The sequence below is a fragment of the Silurus meridionalis genome, chromosome 14 (assembly GCF_014805685.1).
Source record: "Silurus meridionalis isolate SWU-2019-XX chromosome 14, ASM1480568v1, whole genome shotgun sequence".
In the NCBI taxonomy this organism is placed as follows: domain Eukaryota; kingdom Metazoa; phylum Chordata; class Actinopteri; order Siluriformes; family Siluridae; genus Silurus; species Silurus meridionalis.
In genome coordinates, this window is record NC_060897.1 from 16,606,033 (window position 1) to 16,622,946 (window position 16,914).

Genomic DNA, 16,914 nt, shown 5'->3' on the forward strand with positions numbered 1-16,914 from the left:
TGTGGACATGTAGAAGTTTTCTGTGTAGGCACACTAGGGTTAGAGGCGAGTGCCACCCGCTGTATTTTTGGGTAGTTTAGGATGTACATATGTAGGAAAATTGTATTGTTTTGTTATTTGTTTTGGCACGGACACTGTGTTTACCTCCAGAATTCACTGTTTTAGGCTAATTGATCCTGAATGTTTGTTTCTCCTTTTTGTTGTTCATTTGTATTATACAACAGAAAGTAAAGTGAAACAAAACAAGAACTGGGTCTCGGTCATGTCTTTTCTTTCAACAACCATCACAAAACACCATATGTTACTTCCCCTACCCTAGACTTTAAAAGGGTAACGTAATGTGTGGGGGCCCGTCCAGGATCTTTCTTTTAATAGATCCCATTGTGGTCGTTTTGTGATAGTAGATGGCAGTTGGGACAGATCACATGTAGTGTCTTCGTAGGGAATAAAAATATAGGAATATGTGGGGATTATTTTCTGTTCCTGGTGAATTATGTGAGGAATAGGGGTTTCGAGTTAAAACATGGCTGCTTGATTTAAAGTTTTCTCTGGATAATCTGAGTTATGAGGCTCTTGGAACATGTAAGAAGGATGACTTAATTGTTATAGCTGGCCACTTCAACATCCCAATTTTTGGAGGTCTATGCTAAAAGTTAATTTTGGAGCGTTTAGTGGAAACGGGACTGTTGCTTGTGCAGCCGGTTGTGGATACAAACAGTAAGTCGGTGCAGGATGCTGCGGAGACTGGTGAGCCAGGTGTTTCCATGAGTGAAGGCTCAGAGGTAAGTACTATGATCGATGCCTCAGTATGATTCTCTCTTTCCAAGATTGGAAGAATCTGCGGGGGTTTCGGCATGATTAGGCATGCTCAGAATGGAAGGCTCAGATTAGGCAGAGATTAAACTGGCAATTCACAAGATGGAGACAGAGAGGGAGATTTGGTTTTACGTTTGGCCACAACACCCGGTTCCCCCTGAAACCACTCCTTCATCTGTCTCCTTCAGCCTGCCGCCCGCTGCTGTTTCCGCACAGGTCGCACAAATGATTGAGCATAGTGAAATGCATTCTTCTGGCTTTGATCTAAGTATAAATATAGCACTATTTTCTCTATTTTGGGAAAGTGAAGTGGACACCTATTTCAATGCTTTTGAAAGGTCTGCTACTATGTGGCATAGGCCCAAAGCTATTTGGTCACTATGGTTATAATCCAAGTTGGTCGGCAAAGCACAAGGAGTATGTTCCACTTTATCTCTCGCAGACAGTCCTCAGTATGATTTGGTTAAAACTAGAATTTTAAGAGCTTATGAACTTAGAGGTGTACTGTCTGAACTTTCGAAACCTATAGATAGCATCTTTACAGACTTTACAAACGCACTTCCAGCACACATACCATGCATCACTGTGCTGAGTGTTTTTAAATTGCAGTTTTATTCTTACAAGCTTTTAACACGTAGCCCCTGATTCAACTGCTTTTTTATGTACATTGTGTTCTTATATTTTATTGTCTATTGTTGTTTCCTGGAAAGTGCCTTGTGCTCCTTTTGGTTGCTGAAAGGCGCTCTATAAATAAAATTTGATTTGATTTTAGTGAAGTTTGTGCGTGAGAAAGGTATTTTGTATGATAAGTGGTGTAGTGCAAGTAAGGTAAATGATTACGTGTCTATCCGAGAACTGATTATACTGGAGAAGTTTAAGAACTATATCTCTGAACAGGTTGTGGTGTACCTAAATGAGCACGCTGTTTCTACAGTCTCTCAAGCAACAGTTCTTGCTGATGAGTTCACACTCACACACAAATCTGTTTTTAAATTAAGTACAACTGAAAGTACAGGTAACCCAGCCATTAGGGGTTGCACAAGCCAGTGCACTCTTAGTGCCGGTCCCAAGCCCGGATATATAGGAAGGGTTGCGTTAGAAAGGGTATCCAGCGTAAAACGTGCCAAATCAAATATGCCGATTACAAACCAGAATTTCATACTGGATCGGTCGAGGCCTGGGTTACCAACAACCAGGATTGTTAGCCCAGAGGGTACTGGTGAAAATTGGTCTACTGTTGGCCAAAGGAGTAGAAGGAGAGGATAAAGATGTCTACAAAGACAGCAGGGAAAGGAGAAGTGTAGCAGAGTGGAGGTTAGGGTTGGTACTTCAAACGTTGGTACTATGACTAGTAAAGGCAGAGAGTTGAATGAATGAATGAATGAATGAATGAATAAATGAATGAATGAATGAGTTTATTTAATTAGGGACAATGCACAGAAAACATTAGTCTAAGTCTGTGCCAGGTTATAGCAAAAATAAATTTCCACCTGCAGTCCCTAGACAGATGTTACATTTACAAAAGGTCATAAAATACATACAGTATCGTACATGGAAGCGTTTTTTCACTCACATTATTAAAAACACTCTCACTTCATGATATACAGATAGCTGATATGATGGAGTGGAGAAAGTTTGACATGTTGTGTGTTCAGGAGACCAAGTGGAAAGGGAATAAGGCCAGGAATTTTGGAGGTGGGTTTAAACTGTTCTATCGTGGCGTGGATGGAAAGATGGCTCTTCAAGTGGGTCGTGAGATGGAGGGGGAAAAATTCTGGAGTGAGTTAGATTAAATGGTTGAGAGTGTAACTAGGAAAGAAAGACTGGAGAGAGAGGAGTTGTGGTATTGTATGGGGAAGTCAGGTGTGGCAGAGAAGTATGTGAGGGTGGTTCATGACATGTATGAGGACAGTGTGACAGCAGTAAAGTGTGCAGTAAGAACGACAAACTGATTTAAGGTGTAGGTTGGATTGCATCATGGACAGCGCATGTAGGATGTTTTGAGGACAAAATAAAAGAGGCCCGATTGAGATAGTTTGGACATGTGCAAAGGAGGAATGTGGGGTATATTGAAAGGAGAATGCTGAGGATGGAGCCACTAAAAAGGAGGTAAAGAGAAAGGCCCAAGAGAAGATTTATGGATGTGGTGATGGAAGACATGCAGGTAGTTGGATTGAAAGAGGAAGATGTAGATTACAGAGTAGTATGTAAAAGGATGATCCGCTGTGGCGACCCGTAATGGGTGCAGAAGAAGAAAAAGAATTAAAAGTACAGGTGAAAGTAGACCTAAACCCATTCAACAAAATTGATTACCTGCTAGATTTCAGGACAACCGTAAATGTTTTTATTGCTGTAGGACTGGACACATTGCAGCCAACTGTCACTAAAGCGCAAACAGGTAAGACAGACTAAGCAAAGTGACTCGGCATTGCTTTAGCGGGTCCTGTGCAGCCAAGTTGTTTATTTTAGCTGATATATTTGATATATCTGTGGGTCTTATGCTATTTGTCAGAGACTGGAGATGGGTTATGTAAAAGCACCATTACATAAAGTGGAGTTCACCATGGACAAAACATATGCACAAATAAAAAATAAAAATTTTGGGCCAGGTTTAAAATAGATTGTCTTGGATTACTGTTGCCGTTGCCATGTTTGTCAAACCACCGGTAAGCCTAATCAAACTGTTGCCCCTGTTCCGTTGTGTCCTATTCCTGTAATGGGAGAAATGCTTGAGCGTGTGTTGGTAGATTGTGTCAGCCCGTTACCGAAGTCAAAGTCGGGTTACCAGTTTTTACTCACAATTTTGTGTGCCACTACACGGTTTCCATAGGCTATCCCCTTACGTTTTATTACTGCTCCAATTTTAATTCAAGCATTATTATAATTCTTCTCTACTTTCGACTTACCTAAGGTGATTCAGTCAGTTCAGGTTACTAATTTTGGTTCAGAAATGTTTACACACTCTATGATGTTAAAGATCAAACATGTAGTTTCTAGTCCTTATCATTAAGAAGAGTCCCAGGGTGCTCTCAAGCGTTTTCACCAGTCACTAAAATCAATGTTGTGAAAGTACTGTTTGTATACAGGTAGCGTTTGGGATGAAGGGGTACCCTTGATATTATTTGCATTGCATGAAACTGTACAGAATTCTCTTTTGTTTAGTCCTGCGCAGCTGTTTTTTGGACATGCGGTACATGAACCTTTACAGGTGCTCAAATAACCCTTTATGTCTGATAGTTCTGATGGAAATTTAAAGAATCTCTTGGACTATGTGTCTAGCTTTCGTTAGAGGCTGCATAAAGCATGGGAAGTCACTAAAAAAAAACTTAAAGTTGTCCCTGACGAAAATTAAACATACATTTGATAAGAAAGCTGCAGTTTCAGTCCTGTAGAAAAAAGTTCTCACATCATTAGCCAGGTCTCTCTCAGCTAGGTTTTCTGGTCCGTATGTTGTGAAAAGAAAACTAAGGGAAGTAGACTAATTTAATCCCCAGAGCATAAGAAACATATCCATGTGCCACATTAATATGGTGAAGGCATATCATTCAATGGAAGCACCTGAGGGGTGTCTTGCACCCCATTTGACTCCAATAGCTGTAATATCTACCATGCTGGAGGTAACCTCATCATGTAGAAGCGCAAGAATCTTCAGGGCAGAAGTTATGCCCTTAAGATGCCTTCTTTATTATTGATAGATTGCCCAATTTAGAAACTTTGAATGAGATGCTTTCCAGACCCACTCATTCTCATTATCCAGCGAGCAAAAAGAGGACATTATAAGATTTATTTACAATTTTCTATCTATTTTTGGAGATGTAACCATTCAAAATTCTGTTCTTCAGCATGACATTAAGGTTACCCATAACACACCACTTAAACAGCATCTGTATTGTGCCATTTCTGTTGTTTGTAAGTCCCCAAACTTGATGGAACTTTTAGATTCTGTCACAGTTTTGGATTCCTATCCTTTGCCGCATATGTATGATTGTGTGGATAATGTCGTAGCCGCATGATTTGTTAATAAGCTTAATTTTTTAAAAGGTTACTGGCAAGTTCCTTTAACTCCCGAGGCATTTGAGATATCAGCGTTTGTGACTCCTGATAACATTCTCCAGTATACAGTATAACTTTTCTGAAGTTGTTGAACACCTTACCTTTGGTTAGCCCTATGTTTTCTACACTGACCACAATCCGTTAATATTTTTGCATAGTATGTATAATCAGAATCAACAGCTGATACGGTGTTCATTACGAGTACAAGATTACACCTTAGAAATAAAACACAAAAAGGGAAATGATAATGTTGTAGTGGATGCACTGTCCTGTGTGTGTTAACCTGTATTGTATTTATTTATTTATTTATTTTTTTTTTTTGTGAAAAATTGTTGCAAACTAACTTTGTTTTTTGTTTGTTTGTTTGTTTGTTTGTTTGTTTTTTTTTGGGGGGGTGTCCACAAAAGCACTTACATGTTTGCATAGTTTTGCTTTTCTATCTGCCCTGTCTCCCTGTCGTCATGCCTTTCTTTGAATGCAAGTGCCGGTTCCTTATATTGGGGCATTATAGGGGATCTGCCACACCTCTTGCGGAAGCAGATGTCACCAAAAAGGCAGGGCTTCGAGGATTAAAACGAGATAAGCAGGAACAAGAAATTCTGCAATTAAAGCAAACCCCTGTCTGTAGTTCACTTCTCTTTTGCATATACATTTACACTACAACCTTACATCCACCGTTAACCTGCTGTTACTACCGTTTTCCAACTCACCATGTGGACAGGTAGTCTGGGCATGCCGCTACATATCCCACTTAGATGTTGTCTGTGTAGGCACACTAGGGTTAGAGAAGTGTCCCACCTGCTGTATTTTTGGGCAGGATAGGATATGCATAGGTAGAGAAGTTTTGTTTTGTACTTTGTTTTGGCACTCTCACTGAGTCTACCGCTATGATTCACTGTTTCAACTTCAATTGGTCTCTTATTGGGAACTGGGTCTCCGTTATGTCCTTTCTTCAACATCGATAAAAAAAACACCATATGTTACTTCCCCTACCTTATAATTAAAAGGGTGGACTTAAAAGTGGATCAGAAAAATTGTCTACCGGAGAATAGCAAGCCCCTTTGAAGCAGAAAAAGAGGGAAAATGTAAGCAACAGACATTAATTGGGTGCCCTTCTAGATGCATATAGTTTCTGGACAGCTCATTTGCCTTTTCATTTCACTGAATGAGCAGTAATCCTTAGTAAGGCTAATCAACAGTTAGCCCACATGTCAATTTTTGTGTGAGGTGGGGAGTGATTCTCATGCTTATGCCTTTCTGGTAAATAACACTATATTTACTTAGATTTTTTTTATTACTTATATGTGCTTTTAATCTCATTCCAGTGCTGTATGAATAACCTTCACTCTGTCAGGAAGGCTTGCCACTAGATCTTGGAGCATTTGGAGCCCTAAAAGCATTAGTGAGGTCAAGCACTGATGCCAGGGCATGTATGGTTCAGCTCACCCACATCAGTGCCCAACATATAACATTATATAACAGTACCTTTAAGGGCCATAGCTGTTGGCTTTATCAGTGAGTTGCCAGATGCTGAACTGGGGCCGTTACTGGACACTGCAGGAGTTGAGTACTCTCACAAATGCAGTGACAGACACTTTGACCTTTTAGGTATTGGTTGATTACCACATAGTTGAAGGCCCTAAACTGTTGTGTTTGGCCTCATCCCAAAATGGCCTCATCCCTTTAGCAAAGACATATTGAGGTACACATATTCACGTATTTGCAAAGTTTTTTCTCAGTGTGTTGCTCAGCACCAGGCCCAGGCATTTGAGATTCACAGCCTGGCCAAATTGAATGTGGGAGGCATCAAAATCAAGGTTTACGGTGACTAATTGCTGACATAAATTTAACAGGAGATATCGAAGCCAAGGAGTATATCTGACAGATGGCTGATATCAAAACAGTGGGGAGTCTGCTGGGATCAACAGACATGAGTTTGCAGGCAATGGACAGGCAGTTTCAGCCTCACTAGTCTATGGAAAGAGCCTAACCTTCTGGCCAATTAACTTTGCTAGATCCACTTGTGTAAGGGAAAAATAAATGGAAAGAACTGATCCGATTGTTGTCCATCCTATAGATGGCTGTTGCTGTTTCTCACTCAAGTTCATGCTATTTGTTATATCTGTGTTAATAGTACATGCTTCCCTTTATACCTGCATGTGAACTTCCATAGGATCAGTGCTCAGACACCACACTAAACTATGTAGCAGCTCAATTCCAACACTTGGACAAAAATGGATACACTGACAACAGCAGAAGATTAAAAAAAAATTTACAGCTTTGGAGTACAGAAAGAAATATGGGACAGCTATTTCTATATCTTGGCACTTGTCTTTTGACATTAAAAAAAGATGTTTCTAGCCTTGCAAAGAGCCATTAAAGAGGCACATTAATTGTGTTATTACACTAACCTCCACCTCTGATTTCTCCCAGGGGTCAAGGATGACTGATTTGACTCTGCTGATCTGAGGAATGTTACGGTGGATTCCTGAGCAGCTCTGACATATGAAGACACCAAGGGTGAACGAAGCCCACTCTGGACCTAAAACAAACAGACAAAACATCAATCTGCAATTACAAATAAATAAATAAATAAATAACTTTATATATATTATAGAAAGAAAGAAAGAAAGAAAGAAAGAAAGAAAGAAGCACACAGTATCCAGGATGTGGGAAAAACACTAATTCCATTTTAACCACACAACATAGTAAGGGGCCAGTAACAGTGACAGCCTGAGAAAAAGAAGAAAGAAGTCAGGAAGTGGTAAGATAACTGTAAAGCATAGTAACTGAAACGTGTTGGTTACAAATTCAGACCAAATGGCCATTAGATAAAAGCAAGTGTTAAAGGTTAGTGCCTAGCTGAACTCCAAAAGCATAGTAAGGACATATAATAATAATGTATATTTATATTATGTAATACTTTTACACATAAATATGCCTAAGTGTACAGTTTTTCTAGTTAACATGTGGGGTCTGTCACATAACATTTTATTCTTGGCACATTACTTTACATACACATACCTAAAATGAAGACTTTTTATTTACTCATATGAACAACTATGTTTAATAGCATCACCAAGCAAGAACCAGTGAGACTTCTGTTAAGTTTGCTGTCAGCATGCTGACCAAGCTCAAGCAGTCCTGCTAACAACACTGCAAGCATACTGCTCAGGCATAAGCTTTACTACTGGAGTAGAAAATGTGTTGAGTACAGTTTTAGCACTTAATATAAAAAGCATTTTACTGTGACAAAGGGGTATATACACTGACTGTCCACTTCATTAGGAACACCTGCACATTCATGTTATCTAATGGCTCAGTCATATGACAGTAATGAAAAAAAAGCTTGTAGACATAGTCATGAACTTAGCTATCGAAAAAGTGTGATCTCTGTAACTTTGATCATGGCATATTATTTGGTACAATATTGATTATATACTAGTATATTATATAATTTGCATATTGTGAATGTCTACAGTGGCAACAAAAAGCCTACACACCCTGATAAAATTGCAGGTGATGTTAATAAATAAGCCATGATCAAGTAATGTGAAAAACAAATAGAAATGCTTTACATTGAAAAAAGAAAAATTTCAAGAAAGGAAGCATACCAGGTCTCGTTGTATCAATCAGGCGAAGATTCATAAATTGTATCTCACAGTATCTCACATTTTCCCTCACATTTCAGCAACCATTTTAGTGTATCTTCTCAAGGGACAATAACTATAGAAATTAGACTTGGATGTATTTTAGTGTAGTCAATGTGCAGCTTGTATAGTAGTGTAGATTTACTGTCCTCTGAAAATAACTCAATATACAGCCATTGTTGTCAAAATAGCTGGCAACAAAAGTGAGCACATCATAAGTAATAACAGCTGTACATTGTTTATCCATGCAAACCCACATGTCCTGTTCATCATTTACATGTTTTTGGGTATCTTGTATTAGAGCAGTTAAAATTTGGTGCTTTGAGTACAATTGTCTCATACTGACCACTGTATGTTTAACATGGCACCTTATACTGCTATACAAGCCTCACATTGACTACTTTAAAATAAATACAAGTTTCATTTCTATAGTATTGTTCCTTGAGAAGATATACTAAAATGGTTGCTGAAATGTAAGGGGTTTTGTGAGATACTGTGTATAATATATATATATATATATATATATATATATATATATATATATATATATATATATATATATATATATATATAACTGGACACTTGGTATATAATCAGTATGCATGTAAAGTGTAAGCCAATTTAATATTATGCTCATTTGTGGAGCAAGGTTTTAAAACAAGGAGTGAGTCTACATTTAGCAAGCTCAGCTTTTTTTTTAGCACGCTGCTTCTGTTGTTAACATATTATTTCACCTCAGCAAAACGTCATCCTAGTGTGAATTTTAACGGATGACAAGTTGTTGTTCAGCATTTTATATTTTGACATTCATATCCTGCATTTAACTAAAATCCAACTGCTCATCATAGTTCTTTTTAAGGGTGTACCGGTACACACAATTCACGGTTCGGTATGTACCTCGATTTTTACGGTTTGTAAAGGGTTCGGTTTAATTCCGGTACAGTTAGGGGGAAGAAATGCAAAACTTAAAATTGCTTGTCATTTTTTATTCACACAGTTTATTATTATTTACATTTGTGAACATGCACAGGGGACATTTTTAAAACCGTTCTAAATAAAATGGCTGCTTGGATAAAATATATATAAAATAATATTTTTTATTTAAAAAGAATATATAGAATAAATCAAATTAATGCAATACACATTTTTTTTATAATAATTAAACTGAGTGATCAATTAATAATTTAAATCAAAATTAAATTAAAGGAAAAATGTACTAAATAGTTTGCATTTGTTAGACCCCATTTGTGTATGTGTGTGTGTGTGTGTGTGTGTGTGTGTGTGTGTGTGTGGGGCAAAGACTAAACAAACTTCCGGTCCACCACTTAATATGTTCCTGAGGAAACTCAGATTTTAACTATGTTCCGCACATAAAAAAGACTGCAATGAACCGAAAGTCCTGTACCGAAAAATTTCGGTACGAATACATGTCCCAAAGCAACTTTCACGAAGAGGTTATGATTTTGGAATGTATAAGTTTCAAGTCTATAAGTATGTTCCTTAAATGTTTATCCCTTATATTTTTATGCCAATCAGATATAAAGGTTTGCCTGCTGATGATCTCCTATTAAGTAAATAAAAATAATATAAATATGACAGAATAGACAATGAAAGAAATATGACAGCTTTTTATTCACGTTGGTCTCAACCATTGGGATAGATTATCTGATGAATAAATAAATAGTCCTGAATATTAAGTAAAAAAATACTTAGGTAATAAATAGTCCTTCATTCTAAATCTGGAATTACCTTAAATCTGAGCTAATGCTGTGACAGATTATCTGATAAATAATTGTATATATTGTACTGTAGTTCACTTATTGTTACTTATTATTTAATTTAGACTGGATTTGAGTTCTGTATTAGCATTTGTGAATTTAAATGCATAAAGAAATATTAAAGATTTAATAGTAGTAATAGTAATAGTAGTAGTTATAGTAGTATTAATATTGCTGTTATACAGTAAGTCTAAAAATCAAAACAAAGGTAAATAAATGAACAAATGCAAATGAAATAAAAAATATATATTTGCTACTTACAGACAAAGATATTTTTCACGTGTGCTGGGCTCAGCCACAACATGGCATCTTTGTGACCAATACAGACAATGCACGCTAATCAATAATGCAAGCAATTTGTTTATATAATTCGTCTATACATCCAGACACAGTGATGGCCATAAAAATGCTTTATGTCTGTGTCTTCAATTAGTTCATGTGGAAAGTGATAAACTGCTTAGTAAGATTTTAAATACCATTGTGAAATCATTGTTCTGTTGGAAAGTTCCACAACTACAAACAAAAAAAAAAGCTTTGACTTGTTTATGTACTCCCAAATGTAAACCATAAATTTGTCCTATATGCTGCAACATACACTTTTAGTACAGACCCAGAAAGAGCTGCCTCTGTTTGACTCTGCAGAATATCTAAAAGGTTATTAACAATGCAAGCCAAGGTGTTTGCACCTGCTGTTTCATACCATAAGGGGAGAACCTTCAGGGAGTACACTTAAGGACAAAGGAGAAAGTTATTGCTAAACCAAAGCCTCAGGGGATCAGCACCTTTTCTGGTCTTCAGCAACATTGAGATGAGTGATTGATTGTATTGGGAACCACTGATAGATAAATAAATATTATTGGCTATTAGGTTGGATGTCTTAAATGTCTCATAGAATGTAGATTAAAGTCTGCAGACAAGCATCTCTGTTCTTGTTCAAAACAGCATATGTGGGGTATGGGGAACAGCATATTTACTTTGCTGTTTGTGTGTCAGTTGCATGATCCACTGGTATTAGCACAGGGGCCTCAACAACTAGGTCACTTTTGCATTGTTAAATCATGCAACTCTCCACTGTTACAAGATGCAAATGCAGAACTTTGGACATTTACTGCACATTGTAATCACTGAAGGATATTCACCCAGAAACATAGATACGACATTACAGCTTGATGTTTAGCACAATCTTGGTGAACCATGCTATGCTGAGGAGTGTTTCTCTATAAAAATCAATGGCTAGCATGGAAAAGAATTCTGTAAAGTTGTCTATCATTAAACAATATTATGTTCATTATATAGATGTCTTTACACATTTGCAAAATTTAGTTATTCAGCATGCCTTATATTTTGCATTATACTAATGCATACCTTCTTATTATTACTAAATGTTCTATATTTTATGGTGACAACCATAAAAAAACCAAGGTGATTTTTTCTAAAACTGTCCAGTTGATCCTGTGAATGTAATACCCTCAGTTATTTTGTTCTTGGACATCTTGGAAGCCTGAAGTGGTCTTTTTGTTTGATATGTTGTGCTTTCTGTGCTATTTTTCTGTTTCACACAGTTGTAAAGAGTTACTATAGACTTTGCCATCTCAAATCAGTCTGCTCATTCTTCTCTTTTTGAGGTTTATTCTCCCTTTGTGCATTTTGTATGTTTCTAATAATGTCAACTAGAGTTCTGCAAGAGTGAAAGGGAAAGTTTATAGGACTGTGGTGAGACCTGTGATGTTGTATGGTTTAGAGACAGTGGCATTAAGTAAAAGACAGAAGGTGGAGCTGGGAGTAGCACAGCTGAAGATGTTAAGGATTTCATTGGGAGTGATGAGGATGTACAGGATTAGAAATTATTAGAGGGACAGCACTTGTAGGACGTTTTGGAGACAAGGTGAGGGAGGCAAGATTAAGATGGTTTGGACATGTGCAGAGAAGGGACATGGGTTATATCGGGAGGAGAATGCTTAGGATGGCACTGCCAGGAAGGAGGAAAAGAGGAAGGCCAAAGAGGAGGTTTATGGATGTGGTAAGGGAAGACATGCAGGTAGTTGGTTTAAAACAGGCAAATGTAGAGGACAGGGGGGAATGGAGACAAAAGATCCGCTGTGGTGAAACTTAATGGGAGAACCCGAAAGAAGAAGAAGAAGAATCTGCATCAGATTGCGCTGCAAATTAGGCCAATTATTAGGCAGGAGCATCTGATACACCAAACCATGTGTGCATTCTGTGCAGCTCTCTCCTATACCAGCAGGTGGCAGTAGTTTGTATTCACCATCCAAACAGGGAAACCAGAAGAGCTAGAACTGTGACAATATAAAGCAAGCAGTGTTTAAGCTAGGGATGGGCGGTACCAATAATTTTCTTTTCAATACAATACCAAGTACTTTCAAGACAAGTATCGTCGATATTGATACCGATACTTCTATTAAATATGTATAAAATGTTTTAATAATCTTACTGTTAAAAAGTCCAGTTTAAATATTTAAACTTATATGCAGTGTAATATTCTGCTTCTCATTAAATATTGTAATATCTTCATATCTGAAACAATCTGCATGGTATAAATTATAGCTCTCTCTCAAACGATTCTGCTTAAGATCTCTAAATCAAGCCAGAGGTTCAGGGTTGTGTCTGTGTTAGCTCCTCAGCTCTCATCAGCTGTACTTTGTCAACGCTCTCATGATGAGCGGTGGTACAGCGGAAGAAGGTATAGTTCCCATTGACATTCCTATTTAAGTTTTATAAATATTTATTTACTATATGGCATATCAATATTATTGAAATACTATAAACTCACTTGTTTAAAAAAAACAGATAGGATCTATACTTCTATTTGAGAATAGTTCCTTTTAATACAATGCCAATATAGAAAATATCGATACTTTAGGATAGATCCGCCCATCCCTAGTTTACACCTTCTGTGATCATTCCTAACAGATTTATGTAGCTTTTTCCAAACATGTCTGCTAAGTTGCAAAAACAAGAGCAAGAATAACAAGTGTGTTATGTTTCTTTTCTCATGTGCTCATTTTCTAAGCTAATTAGCCAATCGGAGTTGTCTTTCTTGCAAACGATCTCCGCCACTGATTCGACATGCAGACTCAGCCGAAAAAATAGCTGAAGCTGTCAGACCAGAACCAACGATGCGGAAAAAAAAACTAACACCAATCGACACTCACCCTCACCCCCACCCCTCCTAAAAAACATCCCTGATGCCCGACCGCCAGTTTGGTGTGTACAGGGCTTTAAGTTCTTATCATGTGTTCTTGATTCAACCTTATAAATTTCATAGCTTAAATATGAAGCTGCTTTTGTAGAAAAGCATCATAATTAAAATAACATCTGGAGAGAGAATGACAGTTAGTATTTGGAACTGTATTGCTAGTGAGCCTTCAACCAGGTTTAGTTTAGGCTACAGATAGATATGGGGGCCTAAACCTGATAACAAGTGCACTGATTGGAAAAGCTTGTTTTATTCGATAAATGTTTAATGTAAGCATTTTTGTATCATGTCTTATTAATTAACTATTAGACTTTTATAAAAAAGATAACCGACCAAAAAATCTGCATTATATATCGGCCATCGGCTGCCCTGATTTCTGATATCGATCGACCTTTTATGTCAACAGCATATAATGTCAACATATACATGACTGCATTGTCACGTTTTGTCTGTATTACACTGCTTTATTCACTACAGATTGTTTTCACTTATTACTTATGTTATCATTGCACTACTGTATATTCCACCAAAATGTATTCTGCATATACTTTATTATACAAACATTCATATATGAACACATGTACCACTGAAATAGTAGCTCAGTGGTTATGTTGGACTTCTGCTCAGAAGGCTGTGAGTTCAAATGCCAGCACCACCAAGCCACTGCTGGGCTCTTGAGCAAGACCCTTAAACCTCAACTGCTCAGTTATAAATGAGTATAAATTAGATACTTGTAAGTCGCTTTGAATAAGGGTGTCTGCCAAATGCCATAAAATTATGTATATATCATGTCATTGAGCATGCTATCTACTTGACATGCCTGATCTACTGCACAAACTTGCAGTTTTACTCTAAATTTCTATATACTATATCTTATCACATACTGCACCTTCTGTACTTTAATCACTCATACCCCTGTTCATATGGACCCATACACTCAGTTAACATATTGCTATTTAATACAAACAGGCCCTTTTATGCACTTCTGGATAGATCCAACTGCATTTCATTGGCTCTGTACGTGTACCTTGCACAATGACAATAAAGTAGAATCTAATCTAATCTAATTAATTTGATGAATGTAACATATTCACCAAAAGGTGAGGGTGAGGGAAAACAAATATCCAAACACATTTACTGTGCATACTTCCACTTAAGAAGTATATACAATGCATAATGTCGTTTGACTTTGTATAAATTAACTAAACTATAAAAGCATAAACAAAAGTTACACATCCAAAGATATGTGGATATTAAATTGTTCTTAAAATTACAAGTCTTCTAGTATGTGATAAGGTGGCAAGTGACCTTTGAAATGCTTTATCTACTTCTTCCCCAGTCTAAACTTACGTCATTGGCAAACATGAGAACCAGTGATTTACCTGAAGCTGGGCAGTCTTGATGCCAAAGCACTCCATCCTCGATATATCTCAAAGGCTTTCCAAAACATCCATCCGTCTACATCTATAGAACAGCTTTTCTAGGTACAGTCTAATAGCATTGTAATTCTGTAGGAAGGTTTACAGCCGCAATATATCTCAATGAAGTTATGTTTCTGGTGCCAGATTAGTGAATTCACTTTAATGGTTATCGCTACAATCCTGGCAAAGAGGGACTCTGAGTCAGTAGGTGTGGTGGAAAATATCGATGTAAACTGCGTTTGGATTTCATACCAGTGGATAAAATAGGAATACATTATAGCTGAGCAGGGTTCAGAGACACTGAGTTCAATACATAATGACATTTGTGCACTTGGTGATGAGAATACTCACGCCAGCCACGCCCACACCGTGGAGGCAATACCAGAATGCAGAGAAAACATTCTTGATAGATTCTTTTTGCATAAATATTTGTATAAAAAACAGCAAAAATTCTGACTGATAAAGCCTAAATGTGAACTTTCCAGAGAGGTGGAAGGCAGCTTACAGTCGCAGGCTGTCGGGGTCGGGTTTGGCTCTAGGCGCGGTCTGCTCTTTCACTCGGCAACTCAGAAGAAAGCCTGACATTGTTGGGGACTGATGACGATCATCTTGACCTACACTGCATCTCTGAAAAGATGCACCAAAGACTGCTTTGGAAGCTTGACCCAAACTGCAGTCTATACATTAAATCCTGGCGCCGGTTCTGAATGGTCTTCGGTGCCGGAGTTCGGGTTTCGAATTCGGCAAACACTACCTTCCAGAAGAGACCGGTGCTGTTTCCGAGCTGCTTGCTTGGAGAAAATCTTACCTGGAGCACTGCAGTCGGCGCAGCACGCATTCCCCGGTGTTTTTAGTAACTCCCGAAGTAAGCGTCGGTTCTCGTTTTCCTCCGAATCCATGCTGAACATCTGTCTCGGTTCGTTCGGACTAAGCAGCGAGCTTTTCCGTCGGGATTCGGCTCTGTGATGTCACGCGCGACGGTCTCGCTCGATATATAGCGCGTCAGGCAAGAAGTCCCGATTGATGGCACATTTTCAGATGCCGTGATGGCGTTGTCGGTACTATTTGAGCCGTGAAATTAACGGCAAAAGAGGACACCAAAACGTTTGCGGTGCTGACAGGAGCTGTCGTGCGGAATGAATTCGGCTTGGTCGCTGCTGAGTTTCTCTCGTGTGTTTCCCACTCTTCGCTGAGAGAGACCTCATGCGGTCGTGCTCGGACAGCATGCCTTCAGTCATTTTAAATGGCCTAAGATTGAGGAAGGTAACGCATACACTACTACTTTAATGACATATCAGGCGATATCAGTCGAGTGGCACGCTCTTCCCATTTCTCAGGCATATTCAAGAATAATACATTTATGCATTTCATGGAGCTGCCACTTATGACACCCTATTGTAGGATGCTTACAGTATGCACTTTATGGCCATATTTCTGCACGCCCATCCTGTTTACTGATCATTTACTGTTTACCATCAACACCCATTGCAAACCGGTGCACTAAAGCAAGCACATCGCTATGCGGTCCAGAAACACAGGAGTACTAATCATGCCAAAGAGCTGTGTGACCCTGAACGTGGCAGTAAAATAGGATACCACCTTTGCCACAAGGCATTTGTAAAATATCTGCATGTGCTATTACTGTGAAATTGAAAGCGCCTGAGAGCGTTAGCAGCACAACCAAAATGCGGTAGACCACACGAACTCAGAGCACGGCCACAGAGTGCCTAAGATGGCCTGTTCTGTGTTGCATCACTCTCTATACTGCTCCAAACGGCTTCTGGTTGCAACATCAGTGAAAACTGTGTCTGAAACTTCATAAAATGGGTTTCCATAACTAAGCAGCAGCTGCCGGTGGGATATTTTAAATATTTAGTACTTCATTAACATAGCAACTAAACTTATTTACATCTACATATAAAAAGTTCATTTTATAGTGCAGCCTGTTGGTTTCTGTTTCGAGCATCGGTGAGCTGCTG

The 16,914-nt window shown here is 38.2% G+C and overlaps 1 protein-coding gene across 3 annotated transcripts in view; it reads right to left on the minus strand.

Annotated features, from left to right (window-relative positions):
• LOC124397061 (arf-GAP with dual PH domain-containing protein 1) overlaps positions 1-16,883 on the minus strand; it is a 38,428-nt gene extending 21,545 nt beyond the window's left edge. For 2 of the 3 annotated variants that reach the window (XM_046866514.1, XM_046866515.1), the window contains exons 1-2: positions 15,744-16,883; positions 7,281-7,411 (exon numbers count right to left, since the gene is read on the minus strand). In XM_046866514.1, coding sequence (XP_046722470.1) covers positions 7,281-7,411; positions 15,744-15,843 — 231 coding nt within the window. In that variant the 5' untranslated portion in view covers positions 15,844-16,883. The other variant, XM_046866516.1, reaches the window with a different exon arrangement.
• Positions 16,884-16,914: the final 31 nt, after the last annotated feature.